A 23,804-nucleotide genomic window follows, 5' to 3' on the forward strand; every position below is an offset into this window, starting at 1 on the left:
TCCCCCCCCCACACCTCCTTCCCCCCAGCTCTTGCTGGACAATGCGGCTCCTTTCCTCCCTGCATGTTTTTGGTGCATTTTGAGGTTCTTCCCAGCGCTGGAGCTGAGAGAAAGGCCTTTACCAGATTAAGTCTGTGAGGCCTTCACAAGGAATGCCTGGGACTCCAGCAGCCTGTCTCACTCAGCCACAGTCCCTGTTGGTTTTCAGACATAAATTATGGGAATTTCTCTTCTTGGCCCTGGACCCCTGGGCTGGGGGGTACCCATGTTGTGGCAAATGGCTCCTCAGGGGTGACCTCCACTGCTGAGATATCCCTCCCACTTTTTAGATGCCACATGTGGGCCTGGGACCTGCCTATTCGTGTTTCTGCTCTTGCTACCAGCCTTGTCGTGGCTTCTGTATATCCTTGGTTATAGGACTTACCTGTTCAGCTAGACTTCAGTTGGTTTTCAATGATGGTTGTTCTGTAGTTGAGCTGTAATTCTGATGTGGTTGTGGGCAGAGGCGAGTATTGCGTTTACCCACTTTGTCATCTTGCCTGGAAGGTCACCATAGTTTTATAAAAGTTTTTTTAAATTTATTGGGTAACTAGTTAATAACTATGTAAGTTTAAAGTGTACAGTTCTATAATGTATCACCTACACATTGCATTGTGTGCTCATCACCCAAAGTCTAGTCTCCTTTCATCACCATATATTTTACTTCTTTTACCATCTTCATCCTCCCCCACCTTCCCTTCTGGTAACACCTTTGTTTTCTGTGTCTATGAGTTTGTTAGTTTGTTGCTTTCTGGTTTATATTCCGTATTATAAGTGAAATCAGAAGGTTCTGCCTTTTCCATTTGACTTATTTTCCTTAGCGTGATACTCTCAAGATTCATCCATGTGGTTGCAAATGGCAGTATTTCATTTTTTGTTATGGCCAAGTAGTATTCCAGTAATCAGCGGGTCTCAACCTGTGGGTCACAACCCCTGAAAATACATCCTGCATATCAGATATTTACATAACGATTCATAACAGTAGCAAAATGACAGTTATGAAGTAGCAACAAAAATAATGTTATGGTTGGGGGTCACCACAACATGAGGACCTGTATTAAAGGGTCGCGGCATTAGGAAGGTTGAGAACCACTGGATATGAACATCTCTATCCAGTCATCCGCTGAAGGACATGTGGATTGTTTGTTTTGGCTTTTGTGTATAATGCTGCAATGAATATAGGAGTGCATATATGTTCACAGACAAATGTATTCAAGTTTTTTGGGTAAATATCCAGAAGGGGGATTGCTAGATCATATGGTAACTCTATTCTTAATTTTACATTCCCACCAGCAGTGAATGAAGGTTTCTTTTTCTCCACAGCCTCTCCAGCACTTACCTGTCTTGCTGATAATGTCATTCGAACAGGTGTGAGATGGTGTTGCATTGTGGTTTTTGTGATGTGCATTTCCCCAATAGCTAGTGAAGGTGAGCATCTTTTCATACATCTGTTGGCCATTTGCATGTCTTGGTGAAGTGTTTGTTTAGGTCCTCTGCCCATTTTTACTAGGATTGTTTTGTTGTTGTTGAGTTGTATGAGCTCTTTATATATTTTGGATATTAACCCTATTGAGGGTATTGTTTGCAAATATCTCTTACCATTTGGTTCGCTGCCTTTTTGTTTTGTTGATGGTTTCTTTTGCTGTTATTTGCCAACATTTTAACTGCAAAGTGTTGTCTTCATAAAAATTAAATCTAAACTGAGGGGGAACTAAGGTGAAAGAAAGGACCATATCCCTGGATTCTTATAAAATAGATGCCATTGGATTTTCTTTCAAATTTGTTAAAGAAGCCAGCAGGACATAAGTATGTTATGATCCATTTGTTGCATTTTTATTGTGCGCCAATCACTGTCCTAGGCACTGAGGAGAAAAAAATAGGTAGCCCTTGTCCCTGAGTTCAAAATTTGGCAGGGCTAGATTTTGAAGGGATTTTCTCTTTAGCTGAAGAATTCTAATTCATTCTGAAGGCAGAGGACCCGGCAGGGGGTTGTTAGGAAGTGGGGCAGGCCAGTGACACTGGTGGCATGTTGGAGAAGGAGCAGACCGAGAGACCAGAGGCGGGGAGACCCACCCAAAGGTACAATGAGACCACAACTAAGGCAGAGCCGACGAGGATGGATTAGAGGGCAAAACGGAAAGATGTTTCTTTGAGAGAACATCAAAAGGATTTGTTGACCGACACGATGGAAAAATAAGACGGGGAAGGGTAGGGCAGGATACAAAGACATTGTTATGTGGGGGGAAAGTCATTTAAAACAGGTCACACAACAGGTGAAGCAGGGTCAGGAAAGAGGGGTAATAATTCTCAGCTGTGCGGGGCTCTTCATATTCAATTTCACAACAAGCCCATTTTACAGGTGAGGGAACAGAGTTGGAGAGATTATATGTGGCTTTAACCTAAATCACACATTTGATAAGAGTGAAGATTTTGCATTGTTTTGAATATAGTGCATGTATAGTGGTTGTCTGACAGCCAGGTGGGGAGACTCAGCAGGGAGTCTGAAACACAGATGGGGAGCTAAAGTGTGAGCATGGGCCCGAGGTGTAGTCTTGAGGCCAGTAATCTGAACCACAGAGGTGGAAGACCACCTAGAGAGAGAACAGAAAAAACAGAGCCAAAAGGAGGAGCCTCCACATGAAGGGACTAACAGGGAAGGAGCCACTGGCAGAGCAGTCATGGTCCAGAGAACCTAGAAAAACTAGAGCAGAAGGCATCAGTGTCTAGAATCAGGGGTTAATAAGCAAAGTGCCAAATCCTATAAAGATGTCAAGTAAGGTAAGGACTGTAATAGGCTATGGAATTCAGAAATTGAAACTGATAGAAATGATTCGTAATCTCTTAAAACTCTGACTTAAATGTTAGGCTTGCTGCTCTGGCCAAGCCTAATTAGAGCATCATCCTAATACTTCAAGGCTGCAGGTTTGATCCCCAGTCGGGGCACATACAAGAATCAACCAATGAACGCATAAATACATAGAACTCATAGCTGTCTCTCACTCTCTGTCTCTCCCTTGCTCACTCTCTCCCCTTCCTCCCTTTCTCTTGAAAATAGATTAGGCCTGCTGTTACATTGAGGCAGAGGGAGAGACCGCTACATTCCTTTAGAACAGCGGTCGCCAACCTTTTGGACCTCACGGACCACCGGTTGGCGACCGCTGCTCCAAAGGTTTCCTTAAACCAGCAGTTGCCAACCTTTCGGACCTCACAGACCACCAGTGGTCCACGGGCCACCGGTTGGCGACGCTGCTTTAGAAAACAGAACAAAAGAAGCAGGAATGTAAGATGTCTACAAAGGAAAGGAAACAGCTGTGAATCGAAAACGCTTGCAATTCAGTGAATGTTTAGCCACACTTTCTGAATGCTGCCGCGATGGCAGGGTGGCCCAGTGAGCAGTGTGAGAAGGGAGATTGTTTCCCAGGAGCTAGTGTTCACCACGTCACTTCTCCAGGCCTCAGTTTCCCTGTGTGGAATGGCAATCTCTGAATTCCCTCCAGCAATGGAAAGATTTTGATTCTATGGCAGAACTAAGGCAATGCTAACCAGCTGTCCTGACTCTTCCTGACATTTCACAGAATAATTAAGAAACCTAAAAAAACAAGCAGAAAAAAACAAAACGCATTTCAGTTACTACTGGAAATTGCTATATTTTTCATTTGCTATTGAAAAGTTCTGGTTTTAGACTTGAGATGATTGCTGTTGAAGTGAAATTTTTAAAGAGAACCATATATTTGCTTCCACCAGTTGCATGCCGTGAACATTGGTTTAATACTTCTCTCTTATGTCATAGAGAAACTGGCTTAATAGTTAATGCCCAAGGGAAACACTTCTGTCTTTCGTGGACATCCCCACCCAATTTTTCAATTTCAATAATTTTATTGGCAAAAGAGAGCATACCAAGACTTGCCAAAATTAATACGTCAATGAACTAATATGTCAAGTGTGTCTCTAGCTTCAATTGGACAAGCCAACAACTGACTAGAAAAATTGGGATGGGAAGAGGGAAACAAAATGAAAACAGTGATTTTAAAAGTAGTACTATGCTCTTACAAGTAGGGAGTGAAGCACCAAAACAAAGAAACACTGATGAATTAGCTGCACTAACAAAAAACGAAGTAACAAGCTATTTTGAAATCACTGCTACAGGAATTTAAAATAGAATGCAAAAGAATCAAACTTTCTCATCACTTCCTAACAAAACAAAAAAAGAGAGAGAAAGATCCCAGAGGCTCTGAACTAAACTATTGGCAAAAACATAAGTCACTAATGGGCATTTTGCCCAAAATATGATTTCTTCAAAACAGGATGTCCACTATTCTTCATAGAACCATTAATTCAATTCCTAATATAAAAATCACATATAGGTTTCACAACCCATTGAAAACAAAATAAAATCACAAATGCAATGTACATGATAATTTGGGGGTAGTACGAAGAAAATATATCTTGAAATAATGTTTTACATTTTTATAAAAGTCCACTCAATATCTCCAAAGAAATTGCACACTCACGTTGTAATGTACTCAAGGACTAGACAGGAAAGAATAGAGGCTTTGCAGGCTGATCAACAGAATCTGAGGGGAGACCATGGGAAGTGGTAGTGAGCACGTTGGCCAAACTATATGGTCAGCTGGGGAATCAATGGCTTTCCACCTTATTTCCTCTTCATGAGGGGAAATTAGGGAGGCAACTGTATGTGCAAGGGGCCCAGGTCTTGCATGATTTGGAAAGAGGTAAAAGAGCTCAGGATAACTGAGAACAGATACTAGTACACTCTGAGCCCAGTGGTTAGGGGACCAGAATTGGATTGAAGATTATCTATGTAAAATATTTAGATATATATTCTACACACAGATTAGTTTGTGGAGAAAGATTTGTAACTATTACATGCACACGCCCCTCCCTCTCTGGCAAAATGAGTAATACCTTAAATTTGTTTAAGTTTACATTTTATTGAAAGCATTTATACATGCCGTATACCTTGATCCTCACACAAAAATTTAACCAAGGAGTACACTGTAGCAGAGACTGAGATTTACTCTGGAATATGTGATTATTAAGTGGCAGGACAAGTATTCATTAAAAAAAATCTGGATTCCTTTCCCTTATACTATATTTGGTTTGTATACACTCCACACTTATAGGCCTGACACCCTTATCTATGACATGCATATATGTTACTCTTAGAACAAACTGTAGCCCTAAGGGTTTTAAACATTTGTAACCCACGTATACTCAATCCAATGCATTTAAAACGTGAAGAAGTTGAAGGTTATTAAAAGCTTAAGATAATTAAAACTCTGCACAGAAGGAATCTCTCTTGGATTTTTATTAAATTCTGTCTCTCTCCCCTCCCCTCTCTCTGTCCCTTCCTCTAAATGTAAAGTTTATAACTTTAAATAAAAGAACTGAAGAGGCTCCTGCTTGGGACCAAGATGGAGAAACAGGGACCAGACTTACTCGACCTGAAACAGCTAACAAGCTGGACCACATGCATGTTTCCAGATGTTGGACTCTGGCAGCACAGGACCGCCATCCCTTACGGAGAAACAAATGAGGTGAGCGCTGCAAGGCCCAGCCAGTGTGTGGAGGGAGAGCCCAGAGCTTACAGACCAGGATGTTCCAGAGCCGCAGAGGGTCCCTGCCACACTTCAGCAAAGTACAGACCATCAGGTGTGTGTGAGGGAAGCAGGAGCCACCGAAAGGAACAGTCAGTGGGCTCACAGAGGGGTTGGGAAAGGGTAAGCTCCCACCAGCCAGAACGAAACCTCATACTGCAGCGAGCAGCAGCTCGAGTCCTCAGAGACGTGGTGCCTGATAGTGGGACACAGTTAGTCCTGAGCAAAACTGCTTTGGGACCATCTAAGAAGACAACAGTGTAAGGTCTTTAAAGGAATGGAAGAAAAAAACCCTTATCAACCTAGAATTCTATATAGCGTTTAAAAAGAAAAATACTATTTTTCCAGACATGCAGAAGTTGAGTAAACTCAGCAGCAGAGACCTGCACTATCATAACTGTTATCTACTATCTCAGGCAGAAGGAGAACGGGACCGTGTGGAAATCTGAAACTACATTAAGGAATGAAGAGCAATGGAAAAGGTAGGTAAATCAGTGGGTAAATATCAAAGACTTGATAAAAGAGGAATAACACTGCAGTCTGTTCTCCAGACTTATTACAATGCTACAGTAATCAAGTCAGGTGGTCTTAGCATCAAGACAGACAGTAAATCCATGGAACATAAGAGTCCAGAAAGTAATCTACATGTGCTTCAACAACTGAACTTTCAACACCGCTGCAAAAGGCCAGTGGGCGGAGAAATGACAGTCCTTCCAACAAGTGGTGCTGGAATAATTGGATATGCAAAAAATGACCCCTGATACTTAACTCTTACCATATATAGAAGTTTACCTGAAATTGACCACAGACTACATCTAAGATCTAAAGCTATAAAACTTCCAGTAGAAAATATAGGAGACAAATCTTAGTGACCTTGGCTTTCTTAACCATGACATTAAAAGCACATAATATAAATTAAAATATTAATAAGCTTTTGTTCTTTGGATTACACTGGCAAGAAAAAAAAATGCAAGCCATAGACTAAATTTTATAAAACATCTAACCAAGGATTCATTTCCCCCCAAAATAGTTGGTGCCTGGCAAGTATGGAAAATCTCTTACAGAGCATCCAGACAAGCAGCCTAATAAAAATGGGCAAAGGATTTGATTAGATATATAATCAAAAAATGTATGCAGATTATAAGTGGGCACATAAAACTGTGAAATGTCTTTAGGAGGATGCGCCATGTGATACACCGACTAGATGGATAAAACAGAAAAGATGGAACATACCTGGGCCTCTAGGACTAGAACAGCGGCTTCTAACAGAGAGAGCTCCGCTGAGACTCTGGAGGCTTCGGGGAAGTCTTTCATTCTCCTACCCCTACTGCCAAAGACCAGTGACAGCTACTCAGTCTGCTTTACGAAGCTTTTGTGATGGTCAAGGGAGACCCTGTGCAGCCACTTTGTAAACTTGGAATAAAGGTTATTCTGTCAAAAACTATAGAGACATGAGTCTCTCTGGAAAGGTAATTTAAAGAAAGTAATAGGAAAGATAAATAATACCATGTTAGGTCTTTTCATATTTCCTTATTGCCCTTAAACTATTTTGAATACTTTAAAAAATTTTAATATTTACTTAAAAGGTCTACAAATACAAGATGTCCCCCCAAAATGTATACACACTTTGAATAAAGGCAGTGTTTATTAAAACACATTTCATTTTCAAAATGTAATAGAAATCAGCTGTTAAAGTGTGTATACATTTTGGGGGGATACACTGTATTTACAAAAAATGACTAAAAATAATATACATTTGTCTAAATTAATGTTTGCCATAATAACACTGTACTATTCTCTATGGTGCTAGGCATTACAATAACAAGTTGGTAAACTGTTGATATTTATTAATATTTTAATTACCATTAACCATAAAATTTGGCAGTAAAATTCACTTTTCATGAAGGCATGACATATGTTAACAACTTAATCCTTTTTTAAAACATGTTTTTATTGATGAGAGAGAATCATCGATCGGCTGCCTCCTGCAAGCCCCTTCCTGGGGATGAAGCCCACAACCTGGGCATGTGCCCTGACCGGAGTCGAATCTCAATCTGGTTCGTGGGTCAACGCTTAACCACTGAGCCACAACAGCCAAGGCAACAAGTGAGTCTCTATTTACTCCTTGTGTCTCTCCATTTCTCCTGGCAGCTTTGCAAGAATCCATGCCTTCAGTTTCTCTAGCTCCCCTGTGCTTAGCTCATGGAAAAGCCCTGGGAAGCTATGGAACTTGGTGCTCACCCCTAGAGACTGTAAGGCCGAGTTTGTCTCTTCCCCCCAAGAATGAAGGACGAGCTCGTCAGCAGTTCCGTGGCACTGGAACAGCTCGGGGAGCGCCCCAGCACGCTTCTGCAGAGCCTAGAGAAGAGGACGGACCGGTGGAGAGGTTAAAGGACAGCATTCTTGGAAGTCAGAGAAAGCGGGGAAAACTCCAATATTGAAAGGGAAAAAGGAGATTGTGCTGTCCCAGGTACCCACCGGTGGCCTGGCACCGGGCTGTTGTGTGTGACCTGCATTCACTCCACAGAGGGCTGTCTCAGACGCGGTCCACGCATTTCCCAAGGAGACTTGGGAAGACAGACCTCCTTGGAGAGGGAGGCAATCACGGGGAAAAAATACGTTCTAGTTCTCATCTCTCCATCTGCCATTTCTGCTGTGGGTAAAAAAGCTGCAACACGACCACAGTCTTAAGGGGACGCTGCTGTGAAACAGCTGTCAACAATGCAGTAGGTCGTTTTGATTCTGTTCATGAAATAAGCAGCCAGCTAGAATCATCGAGGATGTCCCCCAAAAATGTGCACTCGCTTTACTAGCCGATAGCTCAATTTTGAAAATAAAACACTGCCGATATAATTATTCAAAGTCTGTACACATTTTTTGGGAAACCCTGTATAGCAGCGGTTCTCAACCTGTGGGTCGCGACCCCTTTGGGGGGTCGAATGACCCTCTCACTGGGGTCGCCTAAGACCATCGGAAAACACATCTATAATTACATATTGTTTTTGTGATTCATCACTATGCTTTCATTATGTTCAATTTGTAACAATGAAAATCCATCCTGCATATCAGATATTTACATGACGATTCATAACAGTAGCAAAATGACAGTTATGAAGTAGCAACGAAAATAATGTTATGGTTGGGGGTCCCCACAACATGAGGAACTGTATGAAAGGGTCGCAGCATCAGGAAGGTTGAGAACCGCTGCTGCACAGGAAGGGTCCACATGTACCACAGATGCATTGTTTTTATCCTTCCCCTTTGACACCTGGCTTAACCATATTCTTTGTATAGGACATTTGGTTAATTACTGGCTGAATAAACCATATGACTAACTTGGCCTATCACCATGTTAATTGTTTTAGTTTCAACGTGTGAATATTTCATGTATTTTCCTGTTTTTATTTTTAAAGCTGGAACTTACCTGGTAAACAGCAGAGGTTTTATTCAGGAAACTGGAAAGAGCAAACACTCCCGCCACATCTTGGTGATTCCTATACGCCACATGCATCGCCATGCACCCTCCCATGGAAAAGCCGCCTAGGAGAAGCAAGAGTTCACTCTCAGAACAGAGCAAGTGCAGCCATACTTCACAACAAGATCCATCTGTGCCCGTCTTCCGCAAACATTTTATAAAAGCAGATGAAGACAGACCTTTAAAGACGTGGCACTAATTTAGTCTACTTCAATTCTCACAGATAAAGACCAGCTACGAGTCCCGTCCATGTCATCACTGGGAAGGATATTTAATTAAAAAAAAAAAAGAGCTGGAATTGAACAAAGCAACCATGTTCAAGTAAAAAGATTTATAATTCAAAATATGAGTCATAGTGCATTATTTATACTTGTAAGTCCTCACAGTGCCACTAGAATTAATCACATGCATCTTTTGCCAAGTTAGAAGCTATACCTCTAGTGCAGTGATGGCGAACCTTTTGAGCTCGGCGTGTCAGCATTTTGAAAAACCCTAACTTAACTCTGGTGCCGTGTCACATATAGAAATTTTTTGATCTTTGCAACCATAGTAAAACAGAGATTTATATTTTTGATATTTATTTTATATATTTAAATACCATTTAACAAAATCAACCAAAGAAATGAATTTGCGTGTCACCTCTGACATGCATGTCATATGTTCGCCATCACTGCTCTAGTGCCTGCCACCAATATGTGCTTAGTGACCTCTGAACTAGGAAAGACACTCAAAAGACTGGGTGAGCTAGTTAAAACATTTTTGGATTACAATATTATTTTGAAAACTGCCTGACAATGGTATATTGAAATATATATATATTTCATACACATACATATATATATACACACACACACACAAACGTTAAACAAGTTTAAAAAACAATGTACTCATTTGACAAACCTTATTGTCTTTTACGTGCCAAGCACTGTGCTGCACACTGAAGTACCCAGATTAATACACACAAACCTAGCGCTCCCTTGGGCAGCACGTGTGTGAAAATACATGGACCTCATGTTCGAGGGGGAAACAGACATCATCATGGAGACACAGCAGAGGGTGACCCAACCTCAGGTGAGAGGCTTGGTATGATATTCTCTGTCCTGAGTCAGAGTTATTTCATGAGAAATACAAAAAGTAAGCTGCACACTGTGGAAATATGAAAATATACTATATACTTTGGTATAGAATTCAGAGCTCTTAATTTCCAGCTTCCTGCTTTATTTCAATTAACGAAGTATAAAGCTGAGCCCTTAGAGACTGTACATTTGAATTTACTGCAATCTCCTTTAGAGATGAAGGGAGCTTTAGCCACAGGAGATCAGATGACCTGGGTAAGGCTGCACCCCTAATTTCAGCTGTAAAACTAGGACTTGTGAAACCCAGATTTCGTGCTGATATTTATTAAAGTAGAACTACTTTATCTGGGGCAGGCTGGTAATAGTATTCTGGACCCAGGATACAAATCTATGAGTAAAGATCACCAGCCTTGGGAAGTTCAGATTTTTACAAAGGGCGCAGTATGATACATATTACACCTGTGGCTTTCAGCAGAGAATCAGAAGGAAATAAAAGGGGCTCACCAGTAGCAGCAGCTCACCATGGATGGGAATAACTTGAAAGGCTCTTTCAAAACCACTCCCAGATGCAGATACATCTAATTAGAGGCTCACGAGTAAGCCTGGTGGGGGAGTAGGGAGCATAAATGTCTTAGAATTGTATGTAAACTTTGCATTTGTGCATCACATTACAAACAATGTTAAAAGCCACGGGCACCATTACCTACAAATTTGTGCATTGAAACATCTTTGCCCTGTCCCATTAAAACATGAAGAGCTTACTGTATACAAGATTATTTCATTTCCAGTAAAGTTAGTTGAACAAGAAGATCTCTAGGGTTTCCATCACATTTTAAAACCTATTCTATAAATGCTTAATAAGCACTTGTAAAAGTTCAAACAGCAAGGACCTTCAAAATTTACAGTTATTATAATTACAGAACTTTACTTTCAGTTTGGGAATAAGACTCCATACCTCTTAGAATATACTTTTAGCCTTTCTTTAAAGTTCACAAAATTGATCTTAGCAAATGCTCAGCTTCTACTTCCTTCTCTTATCTCCCCTTTTCACCATTTACTGACAAAATGAATTCAAAGTTGCTTATCAAACACATTGTTAACAATACAATTACATCTCTAAAATGAAGGGAAGATGAGGAGGGCTGGGGAGAGACCAAGAGGCCAAGAAGAACAAAAGAGAAAGGGAGGGGCAGCATAATTAGGGGTAAGACGGGACATCTAACTGCTTCCCTCTAGCAAGGCAATACTCCTTCACAGAAGAAAGCATACCAAGTTGTACTGGAAACTTCCGAGCACTGAATCACTGGGTGGGATTTATCAAGCAGACCTTTACTATCAGACCTTTTACACGCAGCCACTTCTGCTCTGACTCTATAACCGTCCAGGGCAGAAGACAACCCCCACTAGACTATCAGGGTCATGTGAGCAGGGATTTTTGTATATTTTATTCACTGATGTGCCCTCCTGAGGCACAGAACAGTGCCTAGCACATAGTGAATAAATGAACAGTCAATTGCAGTTCCCATCAGGATATTTCTGCAAGGTGACGAATTTACATCATCAGGACATGCAGCCCAACAACAACCACAAACAGAAAACTTTTGCCACGTAGGAAATGTAATTACAAACAAACATAAATGCATCCCGAAAGCATTTAACCTCAAGTTCAATTTTCATAATTTACAAGGGAGACAAATGTACTGACTGAAATCTTATTATTTAAAAATGTAATGTATGTCCCTTACCCATTTATACTCTCGGGAGGTAATCTGCAATTTCTCACCAGCCATCTCTGACAATGCAGTCACCTTTAGCATCGGACACTGCTATGAAAAGGGACTTTGTGTATTTTTTTAGAATAGAAAAACATTTAACACAAAGGACTAGTTATTTGAATTCAATTTCCATCTAAATGTCTAAAATGCAATATAAAATATACTGTCCAATAAGTAAATACCAAATAGTAAACTCATTGTAGGTAATGGTTATAATGTATATTTATAGTTGCTGGCAAAGTATTAAAATGTCAAGAGTTAACATTTCAACATACATTTAAGATTAACGAGCTGAATAAAACATGTTAAAAAATAATAAACCTAGTTTTTATGAACTCCTTAAATAAAATAAAACAGAAACAATATATAAAAAAACTGTACTGGGAAAAATAAGTTAATCTATCTGAAACAAAATCCAGAGGAAAAAAATACTTACAAGTCAAGTTTACTATCAATTGAATAGGATTTTTAAAATGTAATAAAATCTGCCTTCCCTCCAAATTTCAACAATTCTTCTATTTAATTATATGTTATGCTTCAGACTGAACTGTGATAAAGTCTCAAAAGACTTGAGACTATATATATGTATATATTTGTATATTTTCTCACACAAAATTTATAGGATAACCAAAATATTTATCATCATCTATGCAAAACTGTTAGAACAGCAGTTCCACTGCTTGAAAATCCTGATAATAGCTGTTAAAGAAACGTAAGTTGCTTAATTAAGACATGCATGAGTTAAAAGCAGGTAGGATGCTGTCATTCTTAAGTTTTAGCTCCAAGAAAGAGCTGCAGAAGATACTTGTATTAAGTCAGGACAAGGGATCCTGGAAATGCTGGTGGCAGGCTTCATCTTGGTAATTCCAACTATCCCTTCATTTTTATTTTAAATCTTATAAAATCGATATATTAGTATACACCCATCATGTAAAGTGTTTCCATCATACAAATATCTAAAATATCACTACTCCTACATAATTTTGACATTTTTAAAAAATTCATGTTAATAGTTAAACATACTAAATGTATAATTTCATACCTTTTTAATGTAATACTGATTTGAAAGTCTTTCAAAAGATCACAAAACTCCCTAATTATACTTTTATTCATTGAACGCATACTTAATAAATGTCTTCTATGTGACAGTATACATAGTATTTAATGGTTACATAATATTCATCTGTATTAACAGACCAAAACTCCCTTAACCATTACCCTCATAATGGATACTTAGAATTCTACTTAGGTATAATTCCAGAAGCACTTCTCCCTGTTTCAAAATTCTCATAGTATGCTCACATTATCAAAATTCTTATAATCTGGTCATAGCATTTGCCAAGATCTATACATCCCAGATCAAAGTTAAACCTAAATTACATCAATTTTCTCTTAATAACAAATCATCACCACCTAGTGGCCAAAAAAGGAATCTCATTCTGTACAAAGTTCTTGCCTGAGTGCATGGGTCTGGGTTCTAGTCCCAATGCTATTTTGCATTAGCCAGCAACCTCTTGGATGTTTAGTTTCATCATAACTGAAATGAGAGTAAGTTCCCACTCAACCTATTATAAGGCCCAAGAGAGATATATGAAAACAACCTGTATAATTTAAATACTAAATATGAAACATTATGATATATAATGGCAATTTTAAACCTGTCAATTATAATGTAAATGTCAACTATTTTAGTCATATTACTACCATATATATTTTCTAAGCACAAAAGTACACAAAAGGAAATTGGTACACCTTTTCCACTTTGATTTCTCACATTATACAGGAGCACATCAGAAGGAAAGGAAGCGTTCAAGACGGTAACAGGGAAGCAGACTGTACTATGAAATACACTTACATTCTGCACACTGGACACCTCACCTTGTTAATCAAACCAGAGACCGATTATGCAGGGGTGGGGAACATCCGGCCCGCGGGCCGTGTGGTGCCCTCAAAATCAATTGGTCTGGCCCTGCCAAGGCATCAGGGGTGAGTTAAATGACCAAATACAGCAGGGTCATTTTTAAATTGATACTTTTGTATGGCCCGAGAATAATGATGTAAATATCCAAATGGCCCTTGGCAGAAAAACGGTTCCCCACCCCTAGGATAACGTAATGTCATTAATAATTTTCTCAGAATACAGGACTTGTCCCAGGTTTTATTTATGACTATATTGCCAACATTGAGAACAAAATTCAAAAGTCACTATTTTATTGCCTGTGCTTCCCCTTTTCTTATACCTTTTGTAGAATCACGTTTGGTATAAATATATGAAATTAAATACACACACTTCTTATGTAGAGAGCGAGGACTCACAAATGTCTCCGAGAAGCACATTGCACTGAAAATCCAGCGCTCTTCTCAGACACTGAGCTAGGTGGTGAGCCTTGGCCCAGCTCTTCGTATCAGGCCATAGTTTATCTTTTCCACCAGGAAGGTAATATATTTCCATTGATAAAAACTAAAAACAAAGAGTGTATTTTCACTGCTAACACCTGCAGTCGACTGTCCTTACGTATCCTCCTAATAATCCTTGTTTCCAAAACCTGACACAACGCATGCATTCGTCTCTCACCCCTCTAGTGCAGCGGTTCTCAACCTGTGGGTCGCGACCTCTTTGGGAGTCGAATGACCCTTTCACAGGGGTCGCCTAAGACCATCAAAAACACACATATAATTATATATTGTTTTTGTGATTAATCACTATGCTTTATGTTCAATTTTTAACAATGAAAATACATCCTGCATATCAGATATTTACACTACAACTCATAACAGTAGCAAAATTACAGTTATGAAGTAGCAACGAAAATAATTTTATGGTTGGGGGTCACCACAACATGAGGAACTGTATTAAAGGGTCGCGGCGTTAGGAAGGTTGAGCACCACTGCTCGAGTGGCTCCACACATCTGCCTTCTTGCTATCCTCCTGGCTTCACACTGGCCGCCCTCCATGGTGTTGTTAAGCACAGTCTTTCTAAAATGCACACTCTTCATGTCACTCTCTGCATATAATTCAAAATCCCTAGGGGTCGGGGCGTGCACCAAACTAGTATTTCCAGAGAGAGTCTGACATGCCTCTCGCTTTCTTTCATGAATGTTTCCCTCCCGTTTATCAGTCATATTCTGACTCATTCTTTGTAACTCAGTTGGAATCATCTCTGAGAAGCAGTTCTTAACTCCCTAAAAGGTTCAATACTTCTTTCCTCACTGCTCACCCTGTACCTTGAACACATTTTTACAATAACACTTGTATCGTATTAGAACACTTGACTTCTGTATCTCCCTCATTAGACTGTAACATTTTTGATATTTTGTGTTTTTTTAGTACTCCAGGGCTTAAAATTTTTATTAACAATTTGGAGACTGAATTTAGTATGAGAAGTACCATTTTTTAGTTGACAGAGAGAAGGCTGGATATCACATACTATAAAAAATTGTTCTTAAAACACTAAGTTTAATAAAATGCCACTAATCAAAATAAAACCACGGAGAAAGAATGGGCTCCCACCTACTCAAATATAGAGACTAGTTTTGTTTACAAAGTTACACTGGTTGCAATTATAACCACAGAGTGTATGTTGTGTGATATTAAGCTGGAAATTTTATCACATATTAAACAAAAGCAATAAGGATAATTTGTGTACCTATTACCTCTATATTTTCATTTTCAATCATAATTTTCTAGTTTTTTCTCTCATAATTCATTTTTTAAAGTGACCTACCATCATTCTGATGTGTGTTTAATAAAATTGGTCAGAATATCAAAGCATTTTTTATTTGAATTCCTATTGAATTCTTCATTAAAATATTAAGAATAGCACTTACACCTTATTAACATATAAATTAAGAGTACTAATTAGAATATTTTCTACTTTGTTATGAATGAAGATTGTATGATTTTATTTTAAAGCAACTTCTTATCCTAATCTTTCCTTTTCCCACTCACCACATTTCTTCAGGAGTGCATTACCATATAAATTCAGTAACTGAGGTTTCTACATGTAACTTCACATCTCATCACTTACCCCTCCTGCCAGATTAATTTCCTAAATTAATTGCAATTAATTATATGACTCAAACACCTTCTTCAATCATCTCTCACCAATTATCCTATATAATAAAAGGCTAATATGCAAATAGACCGAATGGCAGAATAACCAAACAACCAGTCACTATGACGTGCGCTGACCACCAGGTGGCGTGCGCGAAACATGGCAGGCTCTGGCCATGGCAGGATGGTGGAGCAGGTGAGCGGGGGGCACCAGACCAAGGCAGGGTGCCGGTGAGCCTCTGGTGGTTACTGAAAATTCTTTGCTTCTGCACCATGGTCCCACCTGGCGCTCACATCCGCTGCTGGCGCCAGAGCCACCGTTCGCACCCACTGCCAGCCCCGATTGCTAGGCACTGTCAGTGGGTGTGAGTGGCGCTGCCAGCCCTGATCACCCCTCAGGGCTTCTCCACCTCCCCCTGCTCCTGAGCGGCGATTGGGGCCAGCAGCCGCCTCTTGCACCTGCTGCTGGTGCCAGAGCCACTGCTTGCACCCACTGCCAGCGCTGACCCCGCTTGCACCCACAGTAGGCGCCAGAGCTGACACTTGCAACTGCTGCCGATGCCTGGCTCCATCCTGATGGCTCGGCGCCATCAGCAGATGCAAGTGGTGGCTGTCAGCCCTGATTGCCTCTGAGGACTTCTCCACCTTCTCCTGCTCCTGAGGGGAGATCGGGGCTGGCAGCTGCCACTCACACCTGTGGCTGGCGCGGGCCCTAATTGCTCTGCACCTTCAGTAGGTGTGAGCGGGGCCAACACCGTCAGCGCGTGGGAGTGGCGGGAGCCGGGCTGCTGGCAGACAGGGAACTGGGGGCCGCGGTAGGAGGGGCCGTGGAGGATGGGCCGAGACCCGCCCCTGTGCCTACCGCAGCCTTGCAGCCCACAGTTCATTTCAAGGTGCACTAATTTGTGCACTGGATCCCTAGCCTACAGAATAAAGAATACAAGGGAGCCCTGACCAGTTTGGCTCAGTGGATAGAGCGTCGGCCTGTGGACTGAAGGGTCCCCGGTTCGATTCCGGTCAAGGTCATGTACCTTGGTTGTGGGCACATCTCCAACAGGGGGTGTGCAGGAGGCAGCTGATCGATGTTGCTCTCTCATTGATGTTTCTAACTCTCTATCCCTCTCCCTTCCTCTCTATAAAAAATCAATAAAATATATTTATAAAAAAAGAATACAAAGGAAACCATAAAGAATTTACTGATAGTCTGGAGGGCCCATGTGTTTTATAAACACCACCTTCCAGTAAGCAGAAAAGGTATCATTAGCCCCCTTTACCGTTGAGACAACAGAACCCAAATAGGCAGCGATAGACTTAGACTGGAACCCGTTTTTGTCACTAACAGGCTCTTCAGCCTCCTCGTACAGCTACCAGAGTCAACAAGTAATTTTCCATTCAAACAACAAACTTTCTGCTAACATGTAATGTCCAGACAAACAAGCACTTCTTTTTCTGCTTGTATGTACTGTTCATATACTTCTCTGTGCCTACCCCTGCACACTATGAATAAAATTTTATCTGTACATCTCAAAATCTCCAATACCCCCAGCTGCCTTCCCACTAGACTTCTCAGCCTCAAACACCTATGATCTCTTCTGAATCCCGGTGGTACTTAATTACTGAAGTCAACAATTCACTGATTAGGTCATTCCACCCGTGATAATTTTCCTAGGCACCTGCTCTGTGCCAGGAATGGCAATGAATCCTGGGAAATAATCCTATATAATTAAAGCCTAATATACTAAGTGTCTGGTTGTCCGTTCAACCAATCAAAGCGTAATATGCTAATGATATGCTAAGGTCGTTCAACTGCTTGCTATGACGTGCGTTGACCACCAGGGGGCAGACAGTTGACCCGTCGACCAGTTGCTAGGATGTGCACTGACCACCAGGGGGAAGACACTCTGACGAGTAGGTTAGCTAGCTGCTGGGGTCCGGATAGGCCAGATATGCCCTTGAGCCCTCCCGTGGTCCTTCCCTGGCCCTGATCGTGCAATGGTAGGGTCCCTCGGCCTGGCCTGCACCCTCTCACAATCCAGGACCTCTCAGGGGATGTCAGAGAGCCGGTTCCGGCCCGATCCCGCAGGCTAGGCCGAGGGACCCCACTGGTGCACGAGTTCGTGCACTCGGACTCTAGTAATGAATATATGTGATCACTCTTTGAGGAGCAGGCAATTATTGGGCTGTAGGGCACTCGTCATCGGCTGCTTTATTTACAGTTGTCATTGTAAGTACCTCATGGGCTCTTCCAGGTTGTAAATCATTGTGAGATAGCTCCTGTTTTATTTAGCTATGTGTCCCTTTGAGCATCTGACACATTGCCTGCACACAGGAGGAACTTAGAAAATATTTGGTAAACAACTGAGTAAGATGGAATCGGTCAGACATGCACACATTTTTAATTCTGTCCTGTAAGTATGTTACCTAATGACCTAGACCCCTGGTCAGCAAACTGCGGCTCGCGAGCCACATGCGGCTCTTTGGCCCCTTGAGTGTGGCTCTTCCTAAGCCTTAGGAGGACCCTAATTAAGTTCATAACAATGTGCCTACCTATATAGTTTAAGTTTTAAAAATTTGGCTCTCAAAAGAAATTCCAATCGTGGTACTGTTGATATTTGGCTCTGCTGACTAATGAGTGTGCCGACCACGGCCCTAGACGGAGTTGGGTGCCCTTCCTGTGCTCTGCCCAGCACTCCCACAATGCTATATATTTGTCTCTATCAGAGTTAAACATAGTTGTTACATATGACACACAGGAACTCAGAGTTAAATACAGACGAGAACACAGAGACCCATAGAAGGCGATGTCACCGTAAACATCCAATCTCATTTTCGTGTGTTTTATAAAAACAGAGATGTTACAGCTTATGTATTTGCTGATTACCGAAAAAAGGGCACTAAGTAGAATAAAGAGTTTATGTGAAGGCACATTATAGCCCGTGAGAACGGAGGTTGCCACGTTAGTTACCCAAAGTTTATAAATACCTTGTTCCTGTGATACTAACTCTGAATCAGAGTTAATTAACTTCGTAAATTTGATGTCATATTTTGACTGTGTACTTTATCTTAATCATGGCAACAGTAATTTAAACATATATTAAAACTTAAGCTAATTAAAATAAACTGTTTTAAAAACTGAAATGAATAATCTAATTAAAATTAAACACGGGGCTCTCAAACTGTTATTATTAAAATGAAAGGGAATTAAAGTTTCATGAGTTATTGTTTATAATTCTAATATCTTTGAAACCCTTAGTACATAGTTTATTTGAAACTATAAACAGGTCAAATGATATATAAGTGCTTCTAAATAATATTCCAAGTAAAGTTCAACGTAAAGAATTTAAACAAAAGGAAAAAAAAATTAAATTTCCAACATTTGAAGGTCTTACCTATTAATATTCTATTCTTCTTGATGCCACTTTTTACTTCATCATTAATCAAGTCTGTGAGCACCTGACACATCACATCGATGGACTCAAGGTGCTCTGGGCAGTCGTTAGATATTTTAAATCTGTCAAACCACACATTGGAGAGTCCTCCTTTCATAGGAGTATAGGGCCTGTTTAAAACCAGAGAAAAGAAAAAGGGGATGACATTAAGGTAGATGTTTTAATTTCTAAAATCTAAGGTAGATTTTCTAATTTCTAGTATTTTGAATAAATCATTTCAATTTCCTCCAAGTTTTATAAATTGAAAAATTCCTATTAAGAGCACCCCCATGTATATGGCATTAGCTCACCTATACGTATGTCGATTCCATTAACATTTACTAATACCAGAACATGTTTAGTTTCTCCATCTTTAAGATTCATAAATTCTCCAAAATTCCTTACAAAAATTGAATTTTATATATATATAACATATATATTGTGTATGTACATAGTATGTGTATATTTTTTGCTCAATATTTAAAATGATTCATCAGGTCTACTGTTTTTAAATTTTTCTGCATTATTTTTCCCCTTTAATGTAAGAATCAATATTTTAGTGTACACAGCTAACTGAATGTTTGTCCATGCAAAATATTCAATACCCCAAGAGTGAAAAATAATTCAGTGAAGTGCTTTTAAAAGTTGCTTAATTTGCAGTACTCAAGTATCAAAGGTGAGCTAATAATTTGGGTCTCAAATTGGGTGCTTTGTTGGACTTATAAGACATTTTATGTAATAAGATGCTCTGAATTGGTGTCTTGTTGAACACGGTTACTCTTATAAAATTCTTTACATTTTTGTAAAGTTGGGATGGTTCCAGTACTAGTGAATCTTAACCCATTCACAGGATATTCATACTCTGAATGAAGTTAAAGTGCCAAAGGTATCCATCATGATGTGAAAGGAATGTAAACCAGTGATGACCACAGATGCAGAATTCTTCCTGCCTCTACTCCCGGCCCATTTTGGTTAGCTGTATACTCTCACCTCCAGAATCAGAGAGACAGTGTGAAATGTACACCAGAGCAAAGCATTGGAGGATGCGAGACACCAGCTGAACCCTGATGGTGCTTCCCTTCAACTTCTCTAGTGAAACCCAGTGGAACCTCAGCGACCCAGGGAGCTATAAATATTGAATTCTCATTCTCTTATCCACTGTATCAAAAGGACCCTCAATCTGTGCAAATCTGCCTTGGGAAGCATCCAAGCTTTGAGACCAGTGGGTAGGACTGAAGGGGGCAGGGAGAGCGACACCATCATTTTTCTGTATTGATCAGACCACACCAAAATACATTGGCATCCACTTTGGGAGCCAGGAAATCAAGAGGAAGACATTTGGAAAGTTTCTCAGACAAACTGAAAGAAATCTGGAAATAAGAACTCATCTATACAGGGTCTTTTATTTACTAAAATAGAACCATGTTATAAACATGACTTTGCAACATGCTTTCTAAAACTTGAATGTATATCTTGCCCATCTGGCGTGGCTCAGTGGTTGAGCATCAACCTATGAGCCAGGAGGTTGAGGTTCAATTCCTGGTCAGGGCACATGCCCAGGTTGTGGGCTTGATCACCAGTGTGGGGTGTGCAGGAGGCAGCTGATCAATGATTCTCTCTCATCATTGATGTTTCTATCTCTCTTTCCTTCTCCCTTCCTCTCTGAAATCAATAAAAATTTATTTAAAAAACACCCCACAACATTAAACAAAACAAAACTGGAATGTATATCTTGAATATCCCTATAAGACAGTATATAAAAACCTAACATTTTCTGTTTAATGACGATACATGATATTTTATATATATAGACTAGAGGCCCGGTGCACAAAAATTTGTGCACTGGGGGGGGGGGGTCCCTCAGCCCGGCCTGTGCCCTCTCGCAGTCTGGGACCCCTCGGGAGATAACGACATGCTGGCTTAGGCCTGCTCCCGGGTGGCAGAGGGCAGGCCCAATCCCTAGGTGCAGCCCCTGGTCGGGCTCAGAGCAGGGCTGATTGAGGAGTTGGGGCGCCACCCCCTGTCATGCACAGAGCAGGGCGGATTGGGAGGTTGCGATGCCACCCTCAGTCACGCTCAGGGTAGAGCCAATCAGGGGGTTGGGGCTCTGTACCCTGTCACGCACAGAGCAGGGCCCATCAGGGGGTTGGGAAGCTCCCCCCTGTCAAGCACAGAGCAGGGCCGATCAGGTGGTTGAGGAGCTCCCCCCCTGTCACTCACAGAGTAGGGCCGATAGGGGAGTTGGGGCACCGCCCCCTGTCACACACAGAGCAGGGCGGATCAGGGGGTTGGGGCGCCGCCACTGTCACACTCAGGGCAGGGCCGATGGGGAGGTTATGGCTCTACCCCATCACACACAGAGCAGGGCCCGTGGGGTGGGGGTTGGGGCACCGCCCTCTATCACCCACAGAGCAGGGCCGATCAGGGGGTTGGGGCGCCGCCACTGTCACACTAAGGGCAGGGCCGATGGGGAGGTTATGGCTCTACCCTGTCACACACAGAGCAGGGCCGATCAGGGGGTTGGGGCGCCGCACACTGTCACACACAGGGCCTCAGGGCGATCAGGGGGTTGGGGAGCTCCCCCCTATCAGGCACAGAGCAGGGCTGATCAGGGGATTGGGGCACCTTCCCCTGTCACAAACAGAGCAGGGTGGATAGGGAGGTTGTGGCCCACCCCCCGTCACACACAGAGCCGCAGGGCGATCAGGGGGTTTGGGCGCTGCCCCCTGTCACACTGATCCTGGTGCCGGGAGGCATATTATCCTTTCACTATATAGGATAGAGGCCTGGTGCACGGGTGGGTGCTGGCTGGTTTGCCCTGAAGGATGTCCTGGATCAGGGTGGCGGTCCCCACTGGAGTGCCTGGCCAGCCTGGGTGAGGGGATGATGGCTGTTTGCAGCTGGTCACACACCCTTCAGGGTGGGGGTCCCCACTGGGGTGCCTGGCCAGTCTGGGTGAGGGGCTGAGGGCTGTTTTCAGGCTGGTGGGTGACTGAAGCTCCCAACCGCTTTTTTTCTTTCTTTTTTTTCTTTTTATTCTGGGCCAGCTTTAGCTTTGAGGCTTGGCTCCAGCTCTTAGGCCACCGCTGCTGAAAGCAGGTTTCTGGCCTTTGTTTACCTTCCGTATTTGAAACAATGTTGCGATCCTGCTGGCTGAAGCCTGGGGACTAAAGCAGGTTTCTGGGGTTTTGTTTAGCTTCTATATTTGTAACATGTTGCTTAGAGTTGCAGCTCAGAGGCCTGCAGCAGCAGGCGGGGAATGCTGGAGTCCTCCGTCACTGAAGCAAGCAAGCCTCATGTTAGTTTCAAGCTGCCTGGCTGCCAGCCGCCATCTTGGCTGGCAGTTAATTTGCATATTTCCCTGATTAGCCAATGGGAAGGGTAGTGGTCGTACGCTAATTACCATGTTTCTCTTTTATTAGATAGGATATATATAAATCTGTGTGTGTGTGTATCTTTGATGTTATTCATATAAATCTTATTTTTTGCACCATTTCTCTTCACCACTCTCACTCCCCCGACACCTTGCCCATCACACTAGATTTTTCTGCCAAGGGCCATTTGTATATTTATAACATCATTTGAGGGCCATACAAAATGATCAACTTAAAAATTAGCCTGTCATAGAAAACACCAAAGACTCCATCAAAAAACTACTAGACTTAATGAATGAATTCGGCAGTGTAGCAGGTTACAAAATTAACACTCAGAAATCTATGGCTTTTTTACACAACAACTAGAGAACTGGTGCACAGATTCGCGCACCATGGGGTTCCTCAGCCTGGCCTGTGCCCTCTTGCCGCTCCCACTCATCCCAGCCCCTATGCGCCTACTGCTGCTGCTTGGTAGTGTGATGCACGGAGACGGGAGAGGCTCCTGCCGCCTCAGGGGAGCTCACTAGCAGTGAGCCTGGTGTCTGGTGCCCATCAGTCAGCTGAGCGGTGCTCCCACTGTGGGAGCGCACTGACCACCAGGGGGCAGCTCCTGCATTGAAAATCTGCCTCCTGGTGGTCAGTGCATGTCATAACGACCAGTCGCTTTGGCTTTTATATATATAGATAATGAACTCATAGAAAGAGAAACTAAAAAAAAAATTCAATTTATCATTGCACCAAAAAAAATTAAGATACCTAGGAATAAACTAAACTAAGGATGTAAAAGGACCTGTACTCGGAAAACTACAGGACACTGAAAAAAGAGATAGAGGAAGACATAAACAAATGGAAGTATATACCATGTTCATGGATTGGTAGAATCAACATCATTAAAATGTCCATACTACCCTACCCAAAGCAACTTATAGATTCAATGCAATCCCCATTAAGATACTAAAGGAATA

At 41.7% G+C, this 23,804-nt stretch overlaps 1 protein-coding gene across 3 annotated transcripts in view; it reads right to left on the reverse strand.

The window, feature by feature from the left end:
- LYPLAL1 (lysophospholipase like 1) overlaps positions 1–23,804 on the reverse strand; it is a 59,733-nt gene that overhangs the window by 20,065 nt on the left and 15,864 nt on the right. For 2 of the 3 annotated variants that reach the window (XR_013997267.1, XR_013997268.1), the window contains exons 3-5: positions 19,427–19,596; positions 9,082–9,197; positions 7,899–8,015 (exon numbers count right to left, since the gene is read on the reverse strand). Coding sequence is in view for 1 of the 3 variants with exons in the window: in XM_081114383.1 (XP_080970509.1) it covers positions 7,776–8,015; positions 9,082–9,197; positions 19,427–19,596 (526 nt within the window). In the remaining 2 variants the exon portion in view is untranslated. Of the gene's footprint in view, positions 1–7,587; positions 8,016–9,081; positions 9,198–19,426; positions 19,597–23,804 lie in introns of those variants that run through there. The other variant, XM_081114383.1, reaches the window with a different exon arrangement.

The sequence above is a fragment of the Myotis nattereri genome, assembly GCF_964212035.1.
Source record: "Myotis nattereri genome assembly, chromosome: 20".
In the NCBI taxonomy this organism is placed as follows: domain Eukaryota; kingdom Metazoa; phylum Chordata; class Mammalia; order Chiroptera; family Vespertilionidae; genus Myotis; species Myotis nattereri.